This window comes from Pelobates fuscus, chromosome 7 (assembly GCF_036172605.1).
Source record: "Pelobates fuscus isolate aPelFus1 chromosome 7, aPelFus1.pri, whole genome shotgun sequence".
NCBI classification, from domain to species: domain Eukaryota; kingdom Metazoa; phylum Chordata; class Amphibia; order Anura; family Pelobatidae; genus Pelobates; species Pelobates fuscus.
The window spans coordinates 22,193,832-22,218,124 of NC_086323.1; the positions used below are offsets into that span (position 1 = coordinate 22,193,832).

General features: G+C 37.3%; 1 protein-coding gene across 1 annotated transcript in view; it reads right to left on the bottom strand.

Moving 5' to 3' along the window:
* TRABD2B (TraB domain containing 2B) overlaps positions 1 to 24,293 on the bottom strand; it is a 263,245-nt gene that overhangs the window by 19,964 nt on the left and 218,988 nt on the right. The window contains exon 6 of the mRNA XM_063427781.1: positions 12,205 to 12,459. Within this exon, the coding sequence (XP_063283851.1) occupies positions 12,205 to 12,459 (255 nt within the window). The remainder of the gene's footprint in view (positions 1 to 12,204; positions 12,460 to 24,293) is intronic.

Below are 24,293 nucleotides of genomic sequence, written 5' to 3' on the forward strand. Positions count from 1 at the left end.
GAGGGATTGACCTATTTTGTATGGGAGTGCCTTGGACCTGAGAGCCAATGTAACTGTGTATATGTTTTTACTGTAGTCTACTCTCAGGTCCAGGGGGCAGTGCCCCTTGAATGGGGACCTGCATTTAAGGCCAGTTGTGGCTGCCATTAAACAGATTTGTTTAACCCTTAATGAAGTCTAGGGTCATGTTTGGGGGATTGGAGAGCTATACAGGCATACCCCACTGTGCAGTACACTCTTGAGTGCGAACATACCCGCGAGTGTACGTTAAAGTGCCTCGCGAGAATGGACATTCCCGCGCCGCACAGCCACAGTATGGCCAAAGAGGCGGAGCTGATGCACGCCAGTCCCACACCCCGGAGTTACCAGCTTGATCAGAGTTTCCCACCAGAGTTGCCGTCCGTCCAAAAACCTGAATAAAAGGTAAGTATATTGTACAGTACTTTCTGTAGTCATTCTCAACTTGTCACAGCCGATTACAAACTTTCCTAAGCTGTCAAATGAGAGACATGTGGAATAAATCAATGTACAGTATAAGGCTTTTTGATTTATACAAACAGTGTACATTCACTTCTGCAAATTGACAATATTTTTGAATGCAAAAGCTATCAACGTGACCCTAAGAAAAATATAATTGTGAATTCTATTTAGACAGTTCAGTTGGGGAACTCCAGATAGACATTACCACCTCCAGATCAATAACAATAAGATGTAAAAGCATCCCTAACACATTACAGTATTACTGTACAGTTCTAATGGTTCCCTGAGGAACATTGATCATTGAAATGAAATGAAAAAAAAAACTTGTGGCAAGCTGGGTATTTAGTACCAAGATGAGACACTGTGTAGACCACCTTTTGGTTTAACCCCTTAACGACCGAGGACGGTTCAGGACCGTCATCGGCATTTTTGCGTTGCCGACCGATGACGGTCCTGAACCGTCCTAACGGTCAGATGTACTTACCTGATCGCCGTAGTTCCCCCGGCGGCGATCGGCGGTGCTCCCGTTGTGGGGAGACTGCCTGCAGCCCAGACAGTCTCCCCATGGTGGATTAGGACCCCTGGGGTCATGTGATCGCTCAACAGGGCGACCACATGGTCACAATAGGTGTCCATGTGTCTGCCTGCAGGGGGACTGTCTGTGCTGACAGGCAGTCTCCCTGCTAGTGTAAAAAAAAATAAAAAAATAAAGTTAAAGTTAATAAAAAAAAAAAACATTATATATGTGTATATATATGATATATAGACATATATTATACCTATATAATATACGTCTATATATCATATATATATAATGTCATGCTAAGTGTATTTTTATATTAATATGTACATATATTAATTTAAAAATACACTTATAATTAAATTACACACGTATATACAGGCAGTGCAGAATTATTAGGCAAGTTGTATTTTTGAGGATTAATTTTATTATTGAACAACAACCATGTTCTCAATGAACCCAAAAAACTTATTAATATCAAAGCTGAATATTTTTGGAAGTAGTTTTTAGTTTGTTTTTAGTTATAGCTATTTTAGGGGGATATCTGTGTGTGCAGGTGACTATTACTGTGCATAATTATTAGGCAACTTAACAAAAAACAAATATATACCCATTTCAATTATTTATTTTTACCAGTGAAACCAATATAACATCTCAACATTCACAAATATACATTTCTGACATTCAAAAACGTAACAAAAACAAATCAGTGACCAATATAGCCACCTTTCTTTGCAAGGACACTCAAAAGCCTGCCATCCATGGATTCTGTCAGTGTTTTGATCTGTTCACCATCAACATTGCGTGCAGCAGCAACCACAGCCTCCCAGACACTGTTCAGAGAGGTGTACTGTTTTCCCTCCTTGTAAATCTCACATTTGATGATGGACCACAGGTTCTCAATGGGGTTCAGATCAGGTGAACAAGGAGGCCATGTCATTAGATTTCTTCTTTTATACCCTTTCTTGCCAGCGACGCTGTGGAGTACTTGGACGCGTGTGATGGAGCATTGTCCTGCATGAAAATCATGTTTTTCTTGAAGGATGCAGACTTCTTCCTGTACCACTGCTTGAAGAAGGTGTCTTCCAGAAACTGGCAGTAGGACTGGGAGTTGAGCTTGACTCCATCCTCAACCCGAAAAGGCCCCACAAGCTCATCTTTGATGATACCAGCCCAAACCAGTACTCCACCTCCACCTTGCTGGCGTCTGAGTCGGACTGGAGCTCTCTGCCCTTTACCAATCCATCCATCTGGCCCATCAAGACTCACTCTCATTTCATCAGTCCATAAAACCTTAGAAAAATCAGTCTTGAGATATTTCTTGGCCCAGTCTTGATGTTTCAGCTTGTGTGTCTTGTTCGGTGGTGGTCGTCTTTCAGCCTTTCTTACCTTGGCCATGTCTCTGAGTATTGCACACCTTGTGCTTTTGGGCACTCCAGTGATGTTGCAGCTCTGAAATATGGCCAAACTGGTGGCCAGTGGCATCTTGGCAGCTGCACGCTTGACTTTTCTCAGTTCATGGGCAGTTATTTTGCGCCTTGGTTTCTCCACACGCTTCTTGCGACCCTGTTGACTATTTTGAATGAAACGCTTGATTGTTCGATGATCACGCTTCAGAAGCTTTGCAATTTTAAAAGTGCTGCATCCCTCTGCAAGATATCTCACTATTTTTGACTTTTCTGAGCCTGTCAAGTCCTTCTTTTGACCCATTTTGCCAAAGGAAAGGAAGTTGCCTAATAATTATGCACACCTGATATAGGGTGTTGATGTCATTAGACCACACCCCTTCTCATTACAGAGATGCACATCACCTAATATGCTTAATTGGTAGTAGGCTTTCGAGCCTATACAGCTTGGAGTAAGACAACATGCATAAAGAGGATGATGTGGTCAAAATACTCATTTGCCTAATAATTCTGCACTCCCTGTATATAATATATATAATAACTATATATATTGTATATATATTATTATAAAATACAAAAAAATAAGTAAATTTAATTAAATTAAAAAAATTAAAAATAATAATAAAATTAAAAAAAAAAATACATATCTATATGAAATTTTATTCTAACTGTATTTTGATATTAAAATATATATATATTTATATCAAAATACACTTAGAATGAAATTGTATATATATCTATGTATATATAAATAAATAAATATAATACGAAATATACTTATGTCCATATACAAAATTACACAAATAATTATATAATTATACACGTAGACTTCAAATATATAAATATGCATATATATTTAAATTCTACGTGCATATTTATGTAATATTTTTACATAATTAAGTAATTTTATTAATTGCAATTTGAGGGACCTGCCTGCCAACCCAGGCCGAAATTCCAGAGAATTTAATTTGCTAGCACTGTATTTTACCCTGTAACTTTCTACGACACCCTAAAACCTGTACATGGGGGGGGTACTGTTTTACTCGGGAGACTTCACTGAACACAAATATTAGTGATTCAAAACAGTAAAACATATCACAGCGATGATATTGTCAGTGAAAGTGACTTTGTTTTGCATTTTTCACACACAAACAGCACTTTTACTGATGATATAATTGTTGTGATATGTTTTCCTGTTTTGAAACACTAATATTTGTGTTCAGCAAAGTCTCCCGAGTATAACAGTACCCCCCCATGTACAGATTTTATAGCGTTTTTGAAAGTTACAGGGTCAAATATATGGGTCAAATATTTTTACATTGAAAATGGCCAGGTTGGTTATGTTGCCTTTGAGAGCGTATGGTAGCCCAGGAATGAGAATTACCCCCATGATGGCATACCATTTGCAAAAGAAGACAACAAAAGGTATTGCAAATGGGGTATGTCCAGTCTTTTTTAGTAGCCACTTAGTCACAAACACTGGCCAAAATTAGCGTTCAATTTAGTTTTTTTGTTTTTTCCCACAGAAAACAAATATGAACGCTAACTTTGGCCAGTGTTTGCGACTAGGTGGCTACTAAAAAAGACTGGGCATACCCTATATTGAATACCCTGGTTTGTCTACTTTAAAAAAAAATATGTACATGTGGGGTGTTATTCAGAGATTTATGACAGATAATAGTGTTACAATGTCACTATTGATAAATTTGAAAGAATATATGTTTTGAAATCGCAATATCCTACTTGTACCTATAACCCTATAACTTGCAAAAAAATAGCAAAAAGCATGTAAACACTGGGTATTTTAAAACTCAGGACAATATTTTTAATCTATTTAGCAGTTTTTTTGTATTCGCTTTTGTAGATGAGTAAAAGATTTTTCAAGTAAAAGTAAAAAAAAATGTATTTTTTTAAATTTTTCATCATATTTGTCTGTTTTTTAAAATTTAATTACATGAGATTATATAAATAATGGTATGTAAAGAAAGCCTTTTTTGTCCTTAAAAAAACAGTATATAATTTGTATTGGAACAGTAAATGAGAGAGCGGAAATTTACAGCTAAACACAAACACCACAAAAGTGTAAAAAGAGGCCTGGTCGCAAATGTACAACATCGCAAAAACAGTCCAGTCCTTAACCCCTTAAGGACCAAACTTCTGGAATAAAAGGGAATCATGACATGTCACACATGTCATGTGTCCTTAAGGGGTTAAGGTCTTAATTCAGCCCTTCTAGGGGAGAAAATGCTGTTGTGCTTCTTTACAACCTTTCAGATAGCGTACGCTTATCATTTTTCTTTTTAGATTGTGTTTATTTTAGTTATCAATGCATTATTTATAAAGTTTATGCCTGTAAATGACTATAGCAATGCAGTACATGCACTGGGAAGTGAAAAAAGTGGGGTATGCCTGTACTCACTCTGGAGATTGCTATAATCACTATACTCCCTTGGATCACAACACTTGCTCTTATAAGAGCAGCCTGCTTCACTCTCTGGACTAGGAGAGGTCTATCCACGTGTCTGGTGCAGTGTTTATGGTACTAAAGGATTACTGAGAAGCAGTGATTGTCGGAGGCATCCAATCGGGGTGCCAGGCGGTCTGTCACACAGCACTACAGAACTTTTTGGTGCTTTTAAAACATTACTAATTTAAAGACATCATTTTGGAAATGGTGTTGATTTATAAATTTCTATTTTAATTTTTTTATATTATGGAAAGTCCTAATAGACCTAAGGATAAAGGATTAAGCATTGTAGATGTGTTAGTTGGTTTGCAGCTTTAGAAATTAGTTTTTATTATTTTAATTACTACTCTATGTAAAATGCTTTGTGTAATGTATTTGGTAAGGACGTGCATGCATAAACATATACACACAAACACACACACACACACCTCGATTCTTGTAACTGGGTTACTTAAATTTACAACATTGTGGCATTTTTTTAAAATAAGGTTCCTTGAGGACAATTGTAAGGTGCTACGCTGTTACATGACACAATTATCATCTGGAAGATACAATATGTGTCTGCACGGACGCAAGCAGACATTATTTACACTGCACCAGACAGGCCTAGGGAGACCTAACAAGGCTTGTCAACACACAGCTGCCATAGTACGAAGCAAGAAAACGAATTGCATATGTGCCGTGCCTTCCAAGGAGAAGATATTTCACTGTACAAGCCCAGTGGGACGGCAAGTTTTCTTGGTGTTTACATTCTTTGTAACTGGTGTTGACATGGACTGGAGAGGCGAAGGCAATGCGTTGCTTGTAACTGAGACCTTAATGGTATTTTAATGCAACATATCATTGTTTAACCCTTTTTGCAAAGCACTACAGCTGCATTTTACTGCTGAATTGTGAACGTAGTTTACATAAGATACTCTTGAAAAAAATCTCCCTCCTCTCCCCTATTATGCTATCCATCCTTCTTTATTGCAGGACATAAAGTCCTGTTTTACTCCACTAGGATAATTCACCTGCAAACACTCTACGGACCCAGGTATAAATCTGCAGAGTCTTACTCAAAGACAATATTACAACATGTCATTCCAACCTTGACAATGCATTATTGAGCATTGTGTCCATCTGTCATTTTATTCTTTCTTCTTGAGTCAAGAAATATTCAGGAAGGATTTTGAAACAAATACAGGAGAATAACTCCAACACACACAATGTCCTAGCTCTTTATTAGGAACTCACAAACAACGTTTCAGCCCAGAAATGGCATTTTATGTATGTATTTATCTATTCTTTATTTTTACGTGGTGCAAGACAAATATTATGACAATAGAGAAGGTAAACTTCCACTTGTTAAATGACGAAAAGTAATTAACATTGTAGCAATAGGGTACCATTGATTTTGAAATAAAAATATGAGAAGCAGAATTGCTAGTGTTTCTATGAGAATCCACAAACTCAAAATATATATGCAGACGTACCAGTATAGCAAGACAAGGTATTGGGTATGAAAACATTAATAGCATGAACATAATAATAATAATAATAATAATAATAATAGGGATAAATATTTTAGGTATATAAGATTACTGCAAAAGGACCAAGCTGTTGAGGGAAAAACCATGCAAAGACAATAGAAGATGCCCACAGGCAAAGATGGTTGGCAACAGACAGCAGACAATAAGAAATAAGAAGGCAACGCACACAACATTAGTTAAACAGTCTAGAAAAATATTAAAAATAAAAGGGAAACTTTGCAGCATTTCAACTAGTGGGACCATCAGCAGGTTGGAGATGTCCTGCGGCAGGAACAAATGGGGCAATGTTAGTGATATCCCACAGAGGCATTGTGATCTGGACAGGCTGAGGAACTTCAGCGGGTGGAATATCCAAAGAAATAAAGAAGGCAGCTGAGTCTTCGGCAGTATATATTTTATCTACAGTTCCACCTTTCACATCTTGCAGAGATTGTGGACTGGCCCAGCGATACAGCACCGTGTGTTCCCTCAATACCCTTTTAATAAGGTGTACATATTGCCTCCACTGTGGAGGCTTTTTATTCTAATAAATAAATGGTGTCTGGGCTGTTACGTTGCTTGTGATTTCTTAATAAAGAGCTGTCCTAGGACACTGTGAGTGCCGTGTCTTTTCTTCTGTATTTGTTGCTGTCCTCTTCGAGTGTGCCTCTATGAATTCTGCAGCACTGCTATTAATCTGGGCCAAACCCAGTTTAACAGTGAGTGACATCATCAAAATAGTTTTATTCGACTTACAGGAAGCTGTATAAGACACGATTTGTTATCCTATTAGTGATCATTCTTGATGCCTCTAGTCTGCTAGGATTAACATTGAGAAATATACAGGATAAGTATATATATATATTTATTTCAGGGTAACTTTTTGGCATTGAAACATAACAAGGACAATTGTATTCATGTTGTAGTTTGATATATGAATTTTTCATATTTAGAAGAATACACACAGAAGTCTCTAACATGGGGAGTACACGCAAACTCACAGGAAATAGGAATCCCAAACAGGAGAGATAAAATTAGATGCATTACAATGCCTTAGAGTGACCAGACTTAACATAATAAACAGAGAGAGACACAGTCAGAAACTAGCCAAGGTCAGGCTTTTAGATAGACGGAAATACGATAAAGAATCCGGGTCAAGTTTCCAATGGTACTCAAATATTCAATACCTAGTCGAGGTCAAAACCATTAATACCATCAGACTTAAAGGACGCACTAATCGGGTACCAAGATAGGGCACTGAGTAAAGGCCTAAACAGTATATATATAAATATATATATATATATGGTTACTTATGTTCTGATTTGTACATCTCACCACTCCGACTCCAAAATGTATAAGAATGAGGTCACCAAGGTGACGTGGACACTTCTGAATCTTAAGTGATATTTTGTGAATATTCGGCATATAAGTACGTGACATGCAAGTGGGCAGTGTCCAAATCACTATGGGAAGACAGCCGCATGGCCAAACAGTGAATTCGATATGCAGAGGACCGAATCGAGAACGTTGATCGGGTAAATATCATATATAATAATAACAGCCACTTGAAATACACTAAAAATGTTTGTGTCATTGGTGTAAAGTGAGCGGCTGATAAAGCACCACATAAATCCGTCTAATATCTTATAATTTCCATGATAACACAACAATCGGTTCTTCCTATCAAAGTGCTCTCTCCAGCAAAACCCATGGGAAGATTAGGCTCCGAAAGTTAATGTGACTAAACAATGAGGCACAGGCATCATACCTTTGCTCCCTCATTCAGTTGAAAGCTTGAAAACCTTACATGTAGGGGAACGGTGAAAAATAACTGAATCAAACTCAAATATGCATTCTGTTTCATAAGTCCATTGGATCATATTACCTCTGAATGATCTACGTTTGACCTTGTATTTCTAATCTCAATGGAACACCAGTCTAGAAAAAGAAGTATAGTAAAAATCTTCATAAACAAAACTGTTGCAGAAGCCCCTTATCCCCTCTTTTAAGGCTCCATCAAACCTACAGTACATGTTAGAAAGGGCAGTGGGTGAGAAGATCAGAAGAAAAGAGGAGTTTGAGGAAAGATTGCTAAAATGATGAAGGATATAAAATAATACATTGGGGTAAAAGCAATTTCTTGATACAGGTCTGTATGGGCCAAGTTAAATGTGAAAGAAAATGAGGGTAACATGATCAAGTTATGGTGTTGGGTGAAGAGGAAAGAACCATTTTACTGAACGCAACTACACTAATTAATACAATTAAACTGATGTTATCTGTTATTATATGATTGAAGAGTCCATTTACGTTTATAAGCAGATGATGCCATCTGTTTTCTTGACTTAAGAATTTATAATGTTTCCACTGGATCTTTTAACAAAAAAAACGTGAGTTGGCTGAACTGGTCCTTTAACATCAAATGCATTGGGAATTGCACAGAAAAAACATCTCTTTAAAGAGTATATGTTTAAAAAATATATATATTTTTTTACATTCTTGCAGTGGCAAAATATTGTGTAAAAAAACACAAGATATAATAATTTCCACAGAAATCCATTTTAGCAGAATCTTTTACCCTACAAGCTGACTGATCTTATAAATTGCTGATTTGATACCGAGTACTTTCTAAGACGATTTTTCTTCATTACTGCAGTTGAATAAACCGAGAAGTCAAAATACGAGCAGCTGTTATTTTCTTAAAGGGAAAACACCTTTGAAATTCCTGTCGGTTTTTCCCTAAATTATCTATGACAGCTCTTTTGCTGATGTGCGTTAAAAAGAAAAACCTGTTTCAATTCTCAAGAGCAGTCACAAGCAATGAGCTAGATTTACCAAAGGTGTACCCAGCCAGGTCCAACGTGGAATTCAGTTGCAAAGTTATAAGATGTGACATCTCGAACAGGGTCTGACATTGACGCAAAAAGGCCCATTGATTCACTACTAGGGCACAAAATGGTTACACTGTTGATAACATGAAACAGTCAAAAGATTGCATGACAGATGTTACTCGGGGTTAGTGAATTCTGCAAACTATTTTGGGAGGTAAATTGTTCTGTTTAAAAAAAAAAAAAAAAAAAAATATGGAGAGGGATGTGATTAACTTCAGTGAACTTAATTTTTCTTTTAAACTAAGCTTCAAAAGCCAAGTTATGCAATGTATTGGCTTTTAACTCCGCAGATGCTTTCAGCTGCTTTTGCGGAGCAATTGGAGAATGGAAACTATCTATCTCCCATAGTATTCGTGGTGAAAGGGCTACTATTCCTGGTGGTAGGTGTCGATACGTGCAGCGTTTCAAGCTCAGATATATATTCACTTGTGTGTTAGGGATTTTGTTCCGGACTACCTAACATCATTCTGTGCCAAAATGAACTCTGTCGTTGGTGCGCTGGTAAGCAGACGCAATCAGCTTCTTACTTGCAGGTAGCACATCTCCCTTCATTCATTGAAATAGTTTTTTTGTGTGTTTGTTTTCACGCTCTGAGCCGGAAGAACGGCCCAATGAAATGCTTCTCTAATTTCAATCATTTAAGAAAACCCTAAAATCTACCTCTATTGGAGGACATGTCAACTAACCAATGAAATTCCCCAGTAACATTCTCCCATTTTGTCTTCATTCAGCCTAACTGTAGTGATATACAACACGTATCACATTGAACAGAGTGTCCTACAATACTACCTTTTGTTTTTTTTCACTTCATTTCGTTCAGGTGATACACTCATATGAGCAGATACCTCTTTCTGAAGGTCAAACTCATAAAGTTGAATTTAATACAGGGATATAATTTCTAATTAGTGGGGTAATAGCTGCTTGATCCAAGGAGATATCTGACTGCTATTTTGGGGTCAAGAAGAAATTTTTTCCTAGTTTGTGGCAAAATTGGAAGCGCTTCACACTGTTTTTTTTTGCCTTCTTTTGGATCAACAGCAAACACATACGTGAGGAAGGCTGAACTTGGTGGATGCGAGTCTCTTTTCAGCTATGTAACTATGTAACTATATAACTATGTAATTGTATTTCTCATAAACAAACTGCAAAAAAACTAATAATAATATAAAGCAGTGATAACTGCACAAACTCTTACCTATAAAGAATCGTTGTTGAACTGACACATCTACTTAAAATTGTAACCAAAGCAAATATACATCAAATGCCAGAAAGAATTAATGCGATCTGCCAGAGGAAAATCTTCTCTTTTTTGAAAATTTAAATCGGCAAATCCACCATGTGCCACTCAATAAGCTCCCCACAAGTTTTCGGTTAGAACTGTGCAGTCTCAATTTAAATTAAAAAGGAAAAAAAAATAAAAATGTTTTCCAATGTTAATGAAAAGATATCACGTTCCAGCTTTCTGTTATGCAAAGGAAACAATCCTGATTCATGCAGTGAAATTTACCTTTCGGATGCTGTTAAAGGAAATTAAATGTTTGGTTGAAATGGCAGCGTTTAGCCATTTTCACATTGCTTCACTGGATTAAGAAAAATTTCTTGTGATGTGTCATATAACAGAGGAAAAGCTTGTTTACATTCTCATCCGACTGTATTATCGAATATGCACGGAATTCTACTTTTTTCTTCAAAGTTGGCATCCAGCATTAACCCCTTTTATGGCTACGTCTTTATGTCCCCTGCTTAAAAGATATTCATATGTAAACTTTTTTGATTAGGTCCTCTTATTCTTTTGTTTTGTTCAAAGTTTATTCCTTGGTTTTCTATATAAATAACACAACTACGAATGTGTAGAGTGAACGGGTTAATGTTGCCGTGAGTGACTGTCTTCTGGCTCACTACTCGACTTTTCAGAATTCTTAGTGATACATAACCTCATTTTATGTTTCAAGGGACACTGAAGTCACCACAACCACTGCAACTTAATGTAGTGGTTGTGGTGTCTATAGCCTGTCCCTGCTTGTTTTTTTCTCAGAAGGGCTCGGCATGACGACTCTGAACGTTCCCCATAGATATGCGTTGATTCAATGCACCTCTATGAGAAGATGCTGATTGATTCAGCGCTGCAGTTTGTTGTGCAAACACACTAGCCTTCCAATCACTCCCTATGGGTAAGCATTGGATTAGCAGAGATCAGAATTATTTACATAAGCCATGATGGCTAAGCAGCGGGGGACAATAGATAAGTACAATAGATAAGTACCTTTAAATGATTTGGGAGCGGGGGCGGACATTTACTAAACTGCTACAAGTCACTATAGTACGTTTGTATTGCTAACGCTATAGTGTTCCTTTAAGAACGCTCAGTAATTGCATATTACTATAGGAAGCCTCATATCATTGAATCATCTCAAGTCAAATACCACAGTAATACCACAGTTATATCTCTGAAAGCAGGACTGGTGTGGTAAGATGTATGGGATACAGTCCTACCACACTGTCCAAGTCCACACACAGGTATAATCGCCTGGTGAGTCGCATTCATATAAATGACCAGAAAATATACAATTTTACTCTGAATCACATGAATGGATAGAAAATGAGGAGTGCCAATCTTTAGCAAATATCCATATGAGCATCATCTTCTATTTTGGAAGATAGTGTTTAATATAGTGAGCGTACTTGTGATTTGTTAAATGTAGGATTAATCTTTATTGCCCCTTTTCCCCTCAACTCCTTATATATATATATGTCCATCCATGGACCTTTAAGTGTAATACCCAGCAAACTGCATATACATATTATATTATTATTATTATTATTATTATTATTATTATTAAGTGCTGTACACTAAACAATTTGGTTTGGCATATCTGTGAAAGGTATATTGCTTGATATAAGTTTCCAACTCCGTGTGGAAAAAACTAACCTGCCATCCAATCGAACCCAGAGATCGTTGAACTGTCGGCGGTGGTTGTTTCTGTGTTGTTTACGGTTCCAATTGCTCTGTTTTCCAAATTCCTCCAGCTGGCTTATGCTGTCTGGCAAGAGGAGATGTGGAGGAAGTGTATCGTCATCAGATTCATCAGGGGAGGATCTCGAGGGCATGTGATCAAAGTATCTCATCGATGGAATGTCCGTCCCCATTGACTTGTCAATGGTTGGAGCCTCATAGGACTTAGTACTGAAAGAAAATGATAGACAGGAATCAAGATCTTCCATCTGCAGGCTCTTGGACTTAAATTAGAATGTACATTATTAGAACAATTACCCATTTAGTCTGCTTCATCCCTGAACAAAGTGTATCTTTATATGTTAATTATCTACTACCCTACTTTTTATGTTGCATACAAGCTTTAAACACAAATTGTTACCCCAATGTTACTTTGAGATACTTACCTCTCCATTCTCTACTCTAAAATAAATGATCACAGTGATATAGAAGGTATAGGGAGGCTCTGATACTCATTGCTATATTGAAAGGAATGGTGATGAGAGGGATAATGGCGTATCCTTGACATTTAAAAGATCTCACTGAGAGATCCATAAATACAAAAAAAAAATCTTAGATAGACCAAATTATAAAGCTCTGTGTTAAACAAGCATACCAGGGACTTTCAAATGAAGGGTTGCTAAGAGTTAATACATTTGTTAATAAAAAAATGTCTCATTAAAGATTTTGCCACTGAGTTAAGGGCAGCCAAAGTAACTTTGTAAGTAAGTCCAGTATTTACTTAACATATTTTCAGTGTCCTTGGCTTACAGTTTGATGACCATTACAATGCTAAAAAAAATCTGTTATTTAAGTACTTGCAATTGTTTTTTAATGTCATTTTGCTTATATATTGGGGTTGCATACAAGCAGTGTCCAAAAGGGCTAGCAATTTCAGTACGATGCTAAGCTTTGTATTTTTAACTTCTTGTCAAATCTAAGGATCACTAATTCAAATCAATATGATTCATTATGTGACTGCCCCTATTGGGAAGAGTATTTCAAGTTAATGTAAATAAAAATATAGGCTCTTGTAATATGTAATTACCTTTGTGTGCTAATAAACAAGAAACTAAAATGCCATTTGTTTTTTGTGTGCAACTAGTGTTACACCCCTAAAATTTCTGAATTGAATGAAACAATCCCTCAATTTTTCACTTCATGTTAAAGAAAGCATATCAGTTTACATACACAAGTACTCATTCTCATCTTTTTAAAACACACAATTCATGGATGCACCAACATTGCTTTAAACGTTATTCAATCCTAATCATTTTCCCTAACTCCCAAGTGTCCCTATTTGGAAGGGACAGTCCCAATGTTAAGTCCAAATCCCTCTGTCCATTCTTTGTATCCTAATCTCCCTCTTTTCAGCGAGTTCCACATTGCTGGTGTGTCTGAGTGTATAAAAGAACTCCTCGGTAATATATCTCACAGTAACGTTCCTTTACACTACAATAAATGTGTTTAGAAATCAGTCTGTATAAATAAGATCCATTGTTCTTGTTATAAATTATATTTTAGTTGCATTAATTGATATTAGTAAGTCATCTACAATTTCTTAGAACAGCCCTGCCTCTGGCCATACCTCCTCTCGAAGACCCTAAAAGTGTTTTATGATCATAGTTACAGACAATATATAGTTATGAGTTACAGCCTTTTCTGTACTTTAGTCTTCATATCAGAATTCTGTGCTGTTCAGCATCAATGTGTTCATATGGTTTTAAATCTTCTGAACTCGGACACCGTAGTCATATTTAAACGTGCACACAGACCCTCATCATCGTCTACAGCTGCTAAGACAGAGTGAAGTGTTTGCATCAATTCTAACACAGGATGTCAGGAGCATGGCATTAACAGGAATAAACCTTCTAATTTAGATAGTTAAGTCTGTTCACACTGCGGAGGAATCCCAGTTTTAACAATTACATCATAAACTTCGCGCTTAATAGACAGTATCCATACAGACATAACGCTCCTCTCTGACAGATTTCACTTTACAAACCCAAACAGTTTGGAAATTGGGATAAGGGAAGAGATGTATTTACATTAGCGGCTGAGGATGTCCAGCGCAAGACAATACGATGACTTTTTGAATGATATCCATGTGCAAAAATGCTGCGCGGTGACATCTTAAATTGAACATTGGTGCTTTCATTTAAACAGCCAGGCTGTGGGTTTCTGTGAATTGTCTGAATTAATTGCACGTAAGAAATTTCGCACGTAACCAATTTATGTAATAACCCTTCGCAGCTACGACTTAGCTCATCCAGGAATATCTGCATTTCATTTTATGGAAAGGTCACTGCGGAATAATTCAGGGAACCTTTTCTAAATCAAGAGTTTTCTCTTATGTTTCTGCACCAAATGTTACTGATTTTAAGGTTAAATTAGAAATGACTTTAACGTGTTGGTTGTTATCTTATTTTGTAACAAGGACAGCAACAAAGTTAAGAGAGAAGTAGAAGATGCTGAATGTGGAACTTTAAAGGATCACTATTGGGTCAGGAACACAAACATGTTTTCCTCACCCTATAGTGTTAAAACCACCATCTAGCCCCCCTGGGCTCCTCATGCCTCCATAAATATAGCAACATCTTACTGTATTCAAGTCAGAAGCTGTTTGCCTAAAAAAAAAAAACAAGCAGTGTGCTGACATCATCAGAAGTGGTAGCCTGATCCAATCACAATGCTTCCCCATAGGATTGGCTGAGACTGACAAAGAGGCAGATCAGGGTCAGAGCCAGCATGATTCAAACACAACCCTGGCCAATCTCTCAAAAACTGAGCTCCTTGTCTTTCCTCCTCCTAATACTGATCCTCCTCTTTCGCTCTCCCTCCAAGTTTGTGGTACCAACATCAGTCCATCCTTGCAAGCGCGCTGTCTTGGCGTCATACTTGACTCTGGTCTCACCTTTGAGCCTCACATCCAGCATGTTGCCAAATCCTGTAGATTCCATCTTAAAAACATAGCCCGCATCCGCCCCTTTCTTGCACCAGATACTACCAAGGAGCTTGTCCATGCTCTAGTAATTTCCCGCATGGATTATTGTAACCCTCTCCTGATTGGTCTCCCCAATAGCCGTACTGCACCCTTACAGTCCGTAATGAATGCTGCTGCTAGATTGATTTTCCTCTCTAGTCGTTTCTCTCACACCTCACCCCTCTGCCAGTCCTTACATTGGCTTCCTGTATGCTATAGGAGTCAATTCAAGGTACTAACTCACACCTATAAAGCACTGAACAACTCTAGCCCCTCTTATATCTCCTCACAGATCCATAGGTATGTCCCTTCTCGGTCTCTCCGTTCTGCCCGTGACCACCTCCTGTCCGTTGTCCGCACTCGTACGGCCAACTCGCGCTTGCAGGACTTCTCGCGGGCGGCTCCCTTCCTATGGAATAGCCTGCCTACCGCCATCAGACTCTCCCCTAGTCTTGCATCTTTTAAGAAGTGCCTTAAAACCCATCTCTTTAGGAAAGCTTATGGCCTCCAAGACTAACCCTTACCTCACATACCTGTCTCTTGCCCTCTCCAAAAGGGCAGCCCACCTTATTTGATTGTAAATTCCTGTCCTAATGTGTTTTACACCCCACCTCCTATAGAATGTAAGCTCGTTTGAGCAGGGTCCTCTTCAACCTATTGTTCCTGTAAGTTTATTTGTAACTGTCCTATTTATAGTTAAATCCCCCTCTCATAATATTGTAAAGCGCTACGGAATCTGTTGGCGCTATATAAATGGCAATAATAAATAAATAAATAAATAAATCAGCATCTCCTCATAGAGATGAATTGAATCAATGAATCTCTATGAGGAAAGTTCAGTGTCTGCATGCAGAGGGAGGAGATACTGAATGTTTGGATGCATTTTAGGCTGCCATGACCCAGGAAGGATCTCTAAAAGCCATCTGAGGAGTGGCCAGTGAAGTTATCACTTGGATGTAATGTAAACACTGCATTTTCTCTGAAAAGACAGTGTTTAAAGCAAAAAGCCTGAAGGGAATGATTCTACTCACCAGAACAAATTCAATAAGCTGTAGTTGTTCTGGTGACTATAGTGTCCCTTTAATTTTAGCCTTAAAGGGACACTATAGTCACCTGAACAACTTTAGCTTAATGAAGCAGTTTTGGTGTGAAGAGCATGCCCCTGCAGTCTCACTGCTCAATCCTCTGCCATTTAGGAGTTAAATCCCTTTGTTTATGAACCCTAGTAACACCTCCCTGCATGTGACTTGCACAGCCTTCCATAAGCACTTCCTGTAAAGAGAGCCCTATTTAGGCTGTCTTTATGGCAAGTTCTGTTTAATTAAGATTTTCTTATCCCCTGCTATGTTAATAGCTTGCTAGACCCTGCAAGAGCCTCCTGTATGTGATTAAAGTTCAATTTAGAGATTGAGATACATTTATTTAAGGTAAATTACATCTGTTTGAAAGTGAAACCAGTTTGTTTTTTTCATGCAGGCTCTGTCAATGATAGCCATGGGAGGTGTGGCTAGGGCTGCAGAAACAAAGTGATTTAACTCCTAAATTACAGTGAATTGAGCAGTGAAACGGCTTTATTTAGCTAAAGTAATTTAGGTGACTATAGTGTTCCTTTAAATACTATGCATTCACATGTTATCCTTTATTACTTAAATTATTAATCTGATATATTACTATCTATCTACAGTATCTATCTATCTATCTATCTATCTATCGATCTATCTATTCCTAACTATGAAATCTATGAAATCTATCTATCAATTCCTATCTACGATATCTATATATCTACGGTATCTATCTATCTATGGCATCTATCTATCTATGGTATCTATCTATGGTATCTATATATGGTATCTACCTATGGTATCTATATATCTATGGTATATATCTATCTATGGTATCTATCTATGGTATCTATCTATCTATGTTATCTATCTATGGTATATATCTATCTATGGTATCTATCTATGGTATCCATCTATCTATGGTATCTATCTATCTTTGGTATCTATCTATGGTATCTATCTATCTATGGTATCTATCTATCTATGGTATCTATCTATCTATGGTATCTATCTATGGTATCTATCTATCTATGGTATCTATCTATCTATGGTATCTATCTATCTATGGTATCTATCTATGGTATCTATCTATGGTATCTATCTATGGTATCTATCTATGGTATCTATCTATGATATCTATCTATGGTAGCTATCTATCTATGGTATCTATCTACGGCAGCTATCTATCTATGGTATCTATCTATCTATGGTATCTATCTATGATATCTATCTATCTATGGTATCTATCTATGGTATCTATCTATCTATGGTATCTATCTATCTATCTATGGTATCTATCTATCTCTCTGGTAAGGTATCAGTCAGCTAACACAGTTCTTGCGCCTCACACATCCCAAGTAATTTGTACAGGTTCTCTCATTGCTTTCTATGAGAGCTTTTACTGTGGCTGTTTTGAAGCTCTTTTATTGGACACACCAAACAGTATGTGATTCTAGAATGTGATGACTAGAATAAAATGACAGCGGTCCTTATATTTTCAATATACAGCCATTTTCCTTTACTTCCACATGGTACGATCCAGTAATTCTAATGGCTGAGGAATTAATACATAAGTATGTATAATGCCTTTACTATCATAAATAGCATAAGATCATCATAAAAAATAAATAAATAAATAAAAAAACATGCGCATATATATTTATTTATCTATTTTTTTTTTCATTTTTTTTTATTCCCCATATAAAAATTAGTTTGATGGAACACACAATTAGTGACTGAAGGGTTTGGACTTCTCCTAAAAAGTAACACTTGGCAGATATGCAGTTGATAAGTTAGATGCTCACCCAGTCTCCACTCCTTCAAAAAATCATTAAAAACCCACTTCTTCATAAAAGCGTATCAATTAAACTGTTAATAGCTCCCGACTGATTCCTCTTCTGCAACTGTCACTAGTCTAACACTATCCTTACCTTTTTGTGTCATTTTACCCCACTCCCTCTAGCATGTAAGCTCATTGAGCAGGTTCTCAATCCCTCTGTACAACTACATGTCTGTTCGTCCACCCATTGTAAAGCTCTGCGGAATTTGTTGGCACTATATAAATAATAACATAATAATAATAATAATAATAATAATAATAATAATAATAATAAGTCATTTGTTAACCCCTTAACACCGCAGCCAAATGTACAAGTTGTGAACAGAACAAAACGTAAACAAAACCTGGCATTTGCGCTATATGTCTGTCCAACCGTAATTCACCTCTTTCATATGAAATGCATCCCCCCTTATTATATATCATTTTATTCAGGGGAAACAGGGCTTTCATTTAACATTAAATATTTAGGTATTGAACATAATTTAATATAAAAAATATATAAAAAAATGGGAGAAAAAAAGATTTTTTTATTTTTTTTTAGTTCTATGTGACATTTTAACTGTGGATGTCAAAATACTGTTTGCTGTTACTGCAATGCAATACACATATTTGTATTCAGCGATGTCTCACGTGTAAAACAGTACCCCCTATATACAGGTTTTATGGTGTTTTGGGAAGTTACAGGGACAAATATAGCGTGTTACATTTGAAATTGAAATTCGCCAGATTGGTTACGTTGCCTTTGAGACTGTATAGTAGCCCAGGAATTAAATTTACACCCATAATGGCATACCATTTGCAATAGTAGACAACCCAAGGTATTGCAAATGGGGTATGTCCAGTCTTTTTTAGTAGCCATTTGGTCACAAACACTGGCCAAAGTTAGCGTTAGTATTTGTTTGTGTGTGAAAAATGCAAAAAACGCCAATTTTGGCCAGTGTTTGTGACTAAGTGGCTACTAAAAAAGTCTGGACAAACCCCATTTGCAATACCTTGGGTTGTCTACTATTGCAAATGGTATGCCATCATAGGGGTAATTTTCATTCTTGGGCTACCCTAGGGTCACAAAGGCAACGTAAGCAATCTGGCGAATTTTAATGTGAAAAAACTGAAACACAAGCCTTATATTTGACGCTGTAACTTTTGAAAACACCATAAAACCTGTACATGTGGGGTACTGTTGTACTCGGGAGACTTCGCTCAACACAAATATTTGTATTTCAAAACAGTAAAAAGTATTGCAGCAATAATATCGTCCGTGTAAGTGCTGTTTGTGCGTGAAAAATGCAGAAAACGTCACTTTTACTGGCGATATCATCGTTGTAATACATTTTACTGTTTTGAAACACTAATATTTGTGTTCAGCAAAGTCTCCCGAGTAAAACAGTACCCCCCATGTACAGGTTTTATGGTGTCTTGGAAAGTTATAGGGTTAAATATAGTGCTAGCAAATTAAATTCCCTATACTTTCGGCATGGGTTGTCAGGCAGGTCCCGCTAATTGTAATTAATTAGGATACCTAATTATGTAAAATTATTACATAAATATATGTGTAGAATTAATATATGTATATATATACATATATGTATATATACGTATATATATATATTTTTTTTTTTTAATATTTTTATTTATATATAGGTATATATAGTGATATATACGTATATATTTATGTATATAGATATATATATTATGATATATATTATTTTGTTCTACGTGTATTTTGATATAAATATATATATATTATTATCACAATACAGTTAGAACGAAATAACACACATCTATATATTTTTTAATTATTTATTTTTAAATATTTTTTTAATTTTATTTTTTTACGTATTTACATATATATTTTTTTTATATTATATATAAATATATATATAACAATAATTATATATATATTTAATCAGTATCAGTCTACGTGTAATTTGATATTAATATATATATATATATATATATATATATATTAATATTTAAATACATGTCGTGTATGTGTAAATGTGTGTATGTGTATATATATATATATATATACTTAGATCATATATATATATAATATATATGATCTAAGTATATTTTATTTGTAACTGTAATTTTTTTAATTTATTTTTTGAACTAATATTTTATTTTTTTTACAGGACAGGGGGCAGAGACAGTGTCAGCCAGTGATGTCACATCACTGGCTGACACACAGGATCAGTGATCACAGTGACTGCCTGTCACTGTGATCACCTCCTGCAGATTGGGTAATTGACCACAGGGGGGAGTGCCTGGGTGGTACAAGCACTCCCCCCTTCCAATCTGCAGGGGGATCACTGTGCCAGTTACATGTGTCAGCCAATAGGCTGACACATGTAACACTGATCGCAGTGACAGGCTGTCACTGCGATCAGAGCGCTCTGAGATCGCAGTGACAGCCTGTCACTGCGATCTCAGACCTAGCAGATCGCGGTCACTGACCCCAGGGGGACTGCCTGGGGGGCCAGGTAAGTCCCCCGACCGCGATCTGCAGAAGGGGAAAGCCGCCGGCCGCATGTGTCAGCCGATTTGAAATCGGCTGACACATGCTGAATACTGGTCGCAGTGACAGCCTGTCACTGCGATCAGAGACTGCAGATCGCGGTCACCGGCCACAGGGGGGGTTGCCCGGGGGGCCAGGCATCCCCCCCGACCGCGATCTGCAGCGGGAGAATACCGCCGGCCACGTGGGCGGCAATAAAAGCGAGGACGTACTATTACGCCCGCCGGCGTTTAGAGCCGGTTTCTGCGTGGCGTAATAGTACGTCCTCCGGACTTAAAGGGTTAATGTTTATCTGCCAGTGCTATTAGCAAAGTAATATTCACAGTCTGGCTACTGCGTACTGCTAAAACCGAGGTTTCTGGATCAGAGATCTGGATCAGAGGTCTATAAATAAACCAATTAATCTAGAAAACAGTGGACAGGATCGAAATGAGAAGCAGTTAAGGTGTCAGCTGGTGGACATCAATTCACGTTTGTACCCTAATGCCAACTCTTGTACTAAAGGTTCTTTTGTGTGCCTTCGAAGTGATATTTACAAAATTCAACAAAGTTACACATCCTGTTGAACTTTTTTCCCCCTGAAAACATGTGCTGTGTAAAATAAACAGGAGATCTAATCTGGCCATAGAGATCACATTCTTTTTTTAGACGGCTTCTTAAGGAAATTGCTTTAAAAAAAATATTTCACTTTTTTTTTTGTAACTCTGGTTCTACTTTGTCAATAAACCTATTTGTATTGCACTTGCTTTTTGGTTGTTTAATTGCACCCTGTTCTTTAAGGAATATTATATTCTGGAAACATTATGTGACAAACATTACATTTTGTTTCAATGTGTTAAAAACATTCTATTACTTTGTATTCATAAGAGGTATCAAACTTCATACACAGTAATGGTGAATTTATGATCCTCATTTTTCGGTTCTGATGTGCTTTAACTCATGGCTGAGACACGTTCTAGTTTAGAGCACATGGTGGGCTTACAGGAAGAGCTTTTGCGAGGCATGTCCAACTGGTCATGCACACAGCCATACAGGGTGCGTGCCTTCATTGTGTAGATGTGCAACATGTTAACAGTCTGCAAGGCAAGGTATTGAGCCATGGTTGTGCTTGCATGTAGCACTGAAGTGATGTGTATAGGCCGAAATGCCCTGGGAAAACCTTGTGCAGTGTAAATATGTTTAATAACTGGCTTGCATTGCCCTTAAGTGGAACTTTTCAATCATGTCCTCCTTCAATCTGAGGACAGTGGAGAAAAGATCTCATACAGTGTGACAATGGACAAGGGTTAGCAGTTAGCAAGGGTTAGCAGTTAGCAGACAGTTAGCAAGTATGTGTGTATAAGAGGAGTGTAAAACAATGGAAGCTGCGCCAAAATATATATATATATATATATATATATATATAATGGAATAAGTGAAATATAATATATATATAACAGTCTCTAGACCAAGTATGTCAAACTCAAAGGCTAGCACGGGTCACATAAACAAGGTTTAAGTTTATGTGGGCTGCAAAAACAAAACAAAACCTTAAATTGCCATAGAAACATAGGTTTGTTTTGAAAAGTACAGTATTAAAAAAAAACAGCACCCCCTCTACTAAATACCAGTCCCCCCTCTGTACTAATTCACAGTCCCTCCCTATGTACTAAATCCAAGTCCCCCCTGTACTAATTCACAGCCCCCCCCGCTATACTAAATCACAGCACCCCCTCTACTAATCCCCAGCCCTTGTTTAAAAAAAAAACAAAAAAAAACAATATTAACCAACAAGCAGACTCCACGCACATTGCCGCTACCAGTAGGTGACTCTGGAGTCCAGCCTCTGGTATACCCCCAATGGCGCCATCCACATCCTGTGTCAGACGGATCCTCCTGCAACTCCTTGAAAATCTATGAAGGTGGAGCACGTTGACGTCACGTCAGAATGTGATGTGGTGTTGCGTACCTCCGGGCAACTCCAGGTCCTACACTGTCCAGCCACTGCCATCGGAACACTGAGCAACGCACACTGACAGACACACACACTCTCTGACAGACATACACTGACAGACACACACACTAACAGACAGACACACACACACTGACAGACAGACACACACTGACAGACACACACACACACTGACAGACAAACACACACTGAAAGACACACATTCTTGCACACACTCACGTAATTTTATTTATTGCTCCCTACCTTTGGGAGCTGGTGTGGGGCCTCTCTCTGATCTTCTCTCGAGAGCTCAGTCTTTCTGCTCCCTAACGTGTGCAGTTTAGTCATGCCGGGTGCTGGAATGACGTCATATTCTGGCACCCAGCATCACTACAGAGGGCACGCGCGAGCAGTGAGGAGCAGGAAGACTGAGCTCCCTCACTGCCACCAGGGACCTCTCCTCCCCGGCCGGGTAATTTTGGCAGAGTAGGCACCTGCAATGTGGAGCAAACAGGTGCGTACTCTGCATTAGTAAGCATGGCCAGGCCGTAAAAATATATGTGAGCCGTGAGTTTGACATGCTTGCTCTAGACAATGGATACTAGAAAAAAAAAAATCAGATAGATCAAGGAACATATATGAGAATTGTCCTGCTCAATCTTATATGTCAGCTGAGGTTTGGGTTTAAAAATGTTTGGATTACCAGTACAGGTAACCAGTTCTAGCATAAGCCGAAAATACACCAATTTAAACATGTTATTCTTGTGCTATTTCTTTCTTTCTGATAGCAATGTTTAACCACCAAGCCTTTTCCAAGCATCTACAATGTTCTATGTAAATACAAATACAATTCCTTATGTTACCCGTAAACTAACGTCCATCCAAATTCAGGCCCTCTTATTTTAGCTACACACTTTTCTACAGAAAACATCACCACCTTGAACATTTTCATCCATTGAGATATCTTTATATTACCCATCCATTTATCCCATCCATTCTCTACTCCAAGCTATATATTTATATATATATATATATATATTTAATACTATGTTAAACAAAAATCTGCAGATTATATTATTATTTTTTTTTTAAACCATAACCCATTCAGCGTTACATATTGCCCAATGCCCATATACATTTTCAATAATATTCAACGCACTCTGACAAACCCTGCTCTCCATGATATCCCATGGATGTTTTGGCTGAGGAATTGGTATATTTAATTACAAGATTCATGTTGAAATCCTACATTAACAAAAAAATGTGTGTTTTGGAGCAACACCTTAAAAATGCAGGGAACGGGTCAAAGAGTCTATTTCCCTTAGTATTAAAAGATACCCTGAAAACTAAAATAAACATTTAAGACTGTAAACCTCACAGAACAGGAAAAAAAAAAGGCAACGAGAATATGAGATTTTTCTTTAATTAAGAAAATTTCCTTTGGCTTAAAACACAAACGATTGTGCCAAATTTAATTCAGACCTTTTCTGTGGGCCAAGTTACACACCAATGAAAATTAGAAGTTGTAATTAATGTTTATACAGTTTGTGGTGGTTCAGCAACAATCTGTGTTTTTACTTTTCTGCTCTATATGAACACAGTGATTCGGTAACTTTAGCCAAGATTTTGATGTGCTTCAATCCCAATAAACACATTATGACAATGCCTCGATTGTATAGAAAAGAATTACAGTT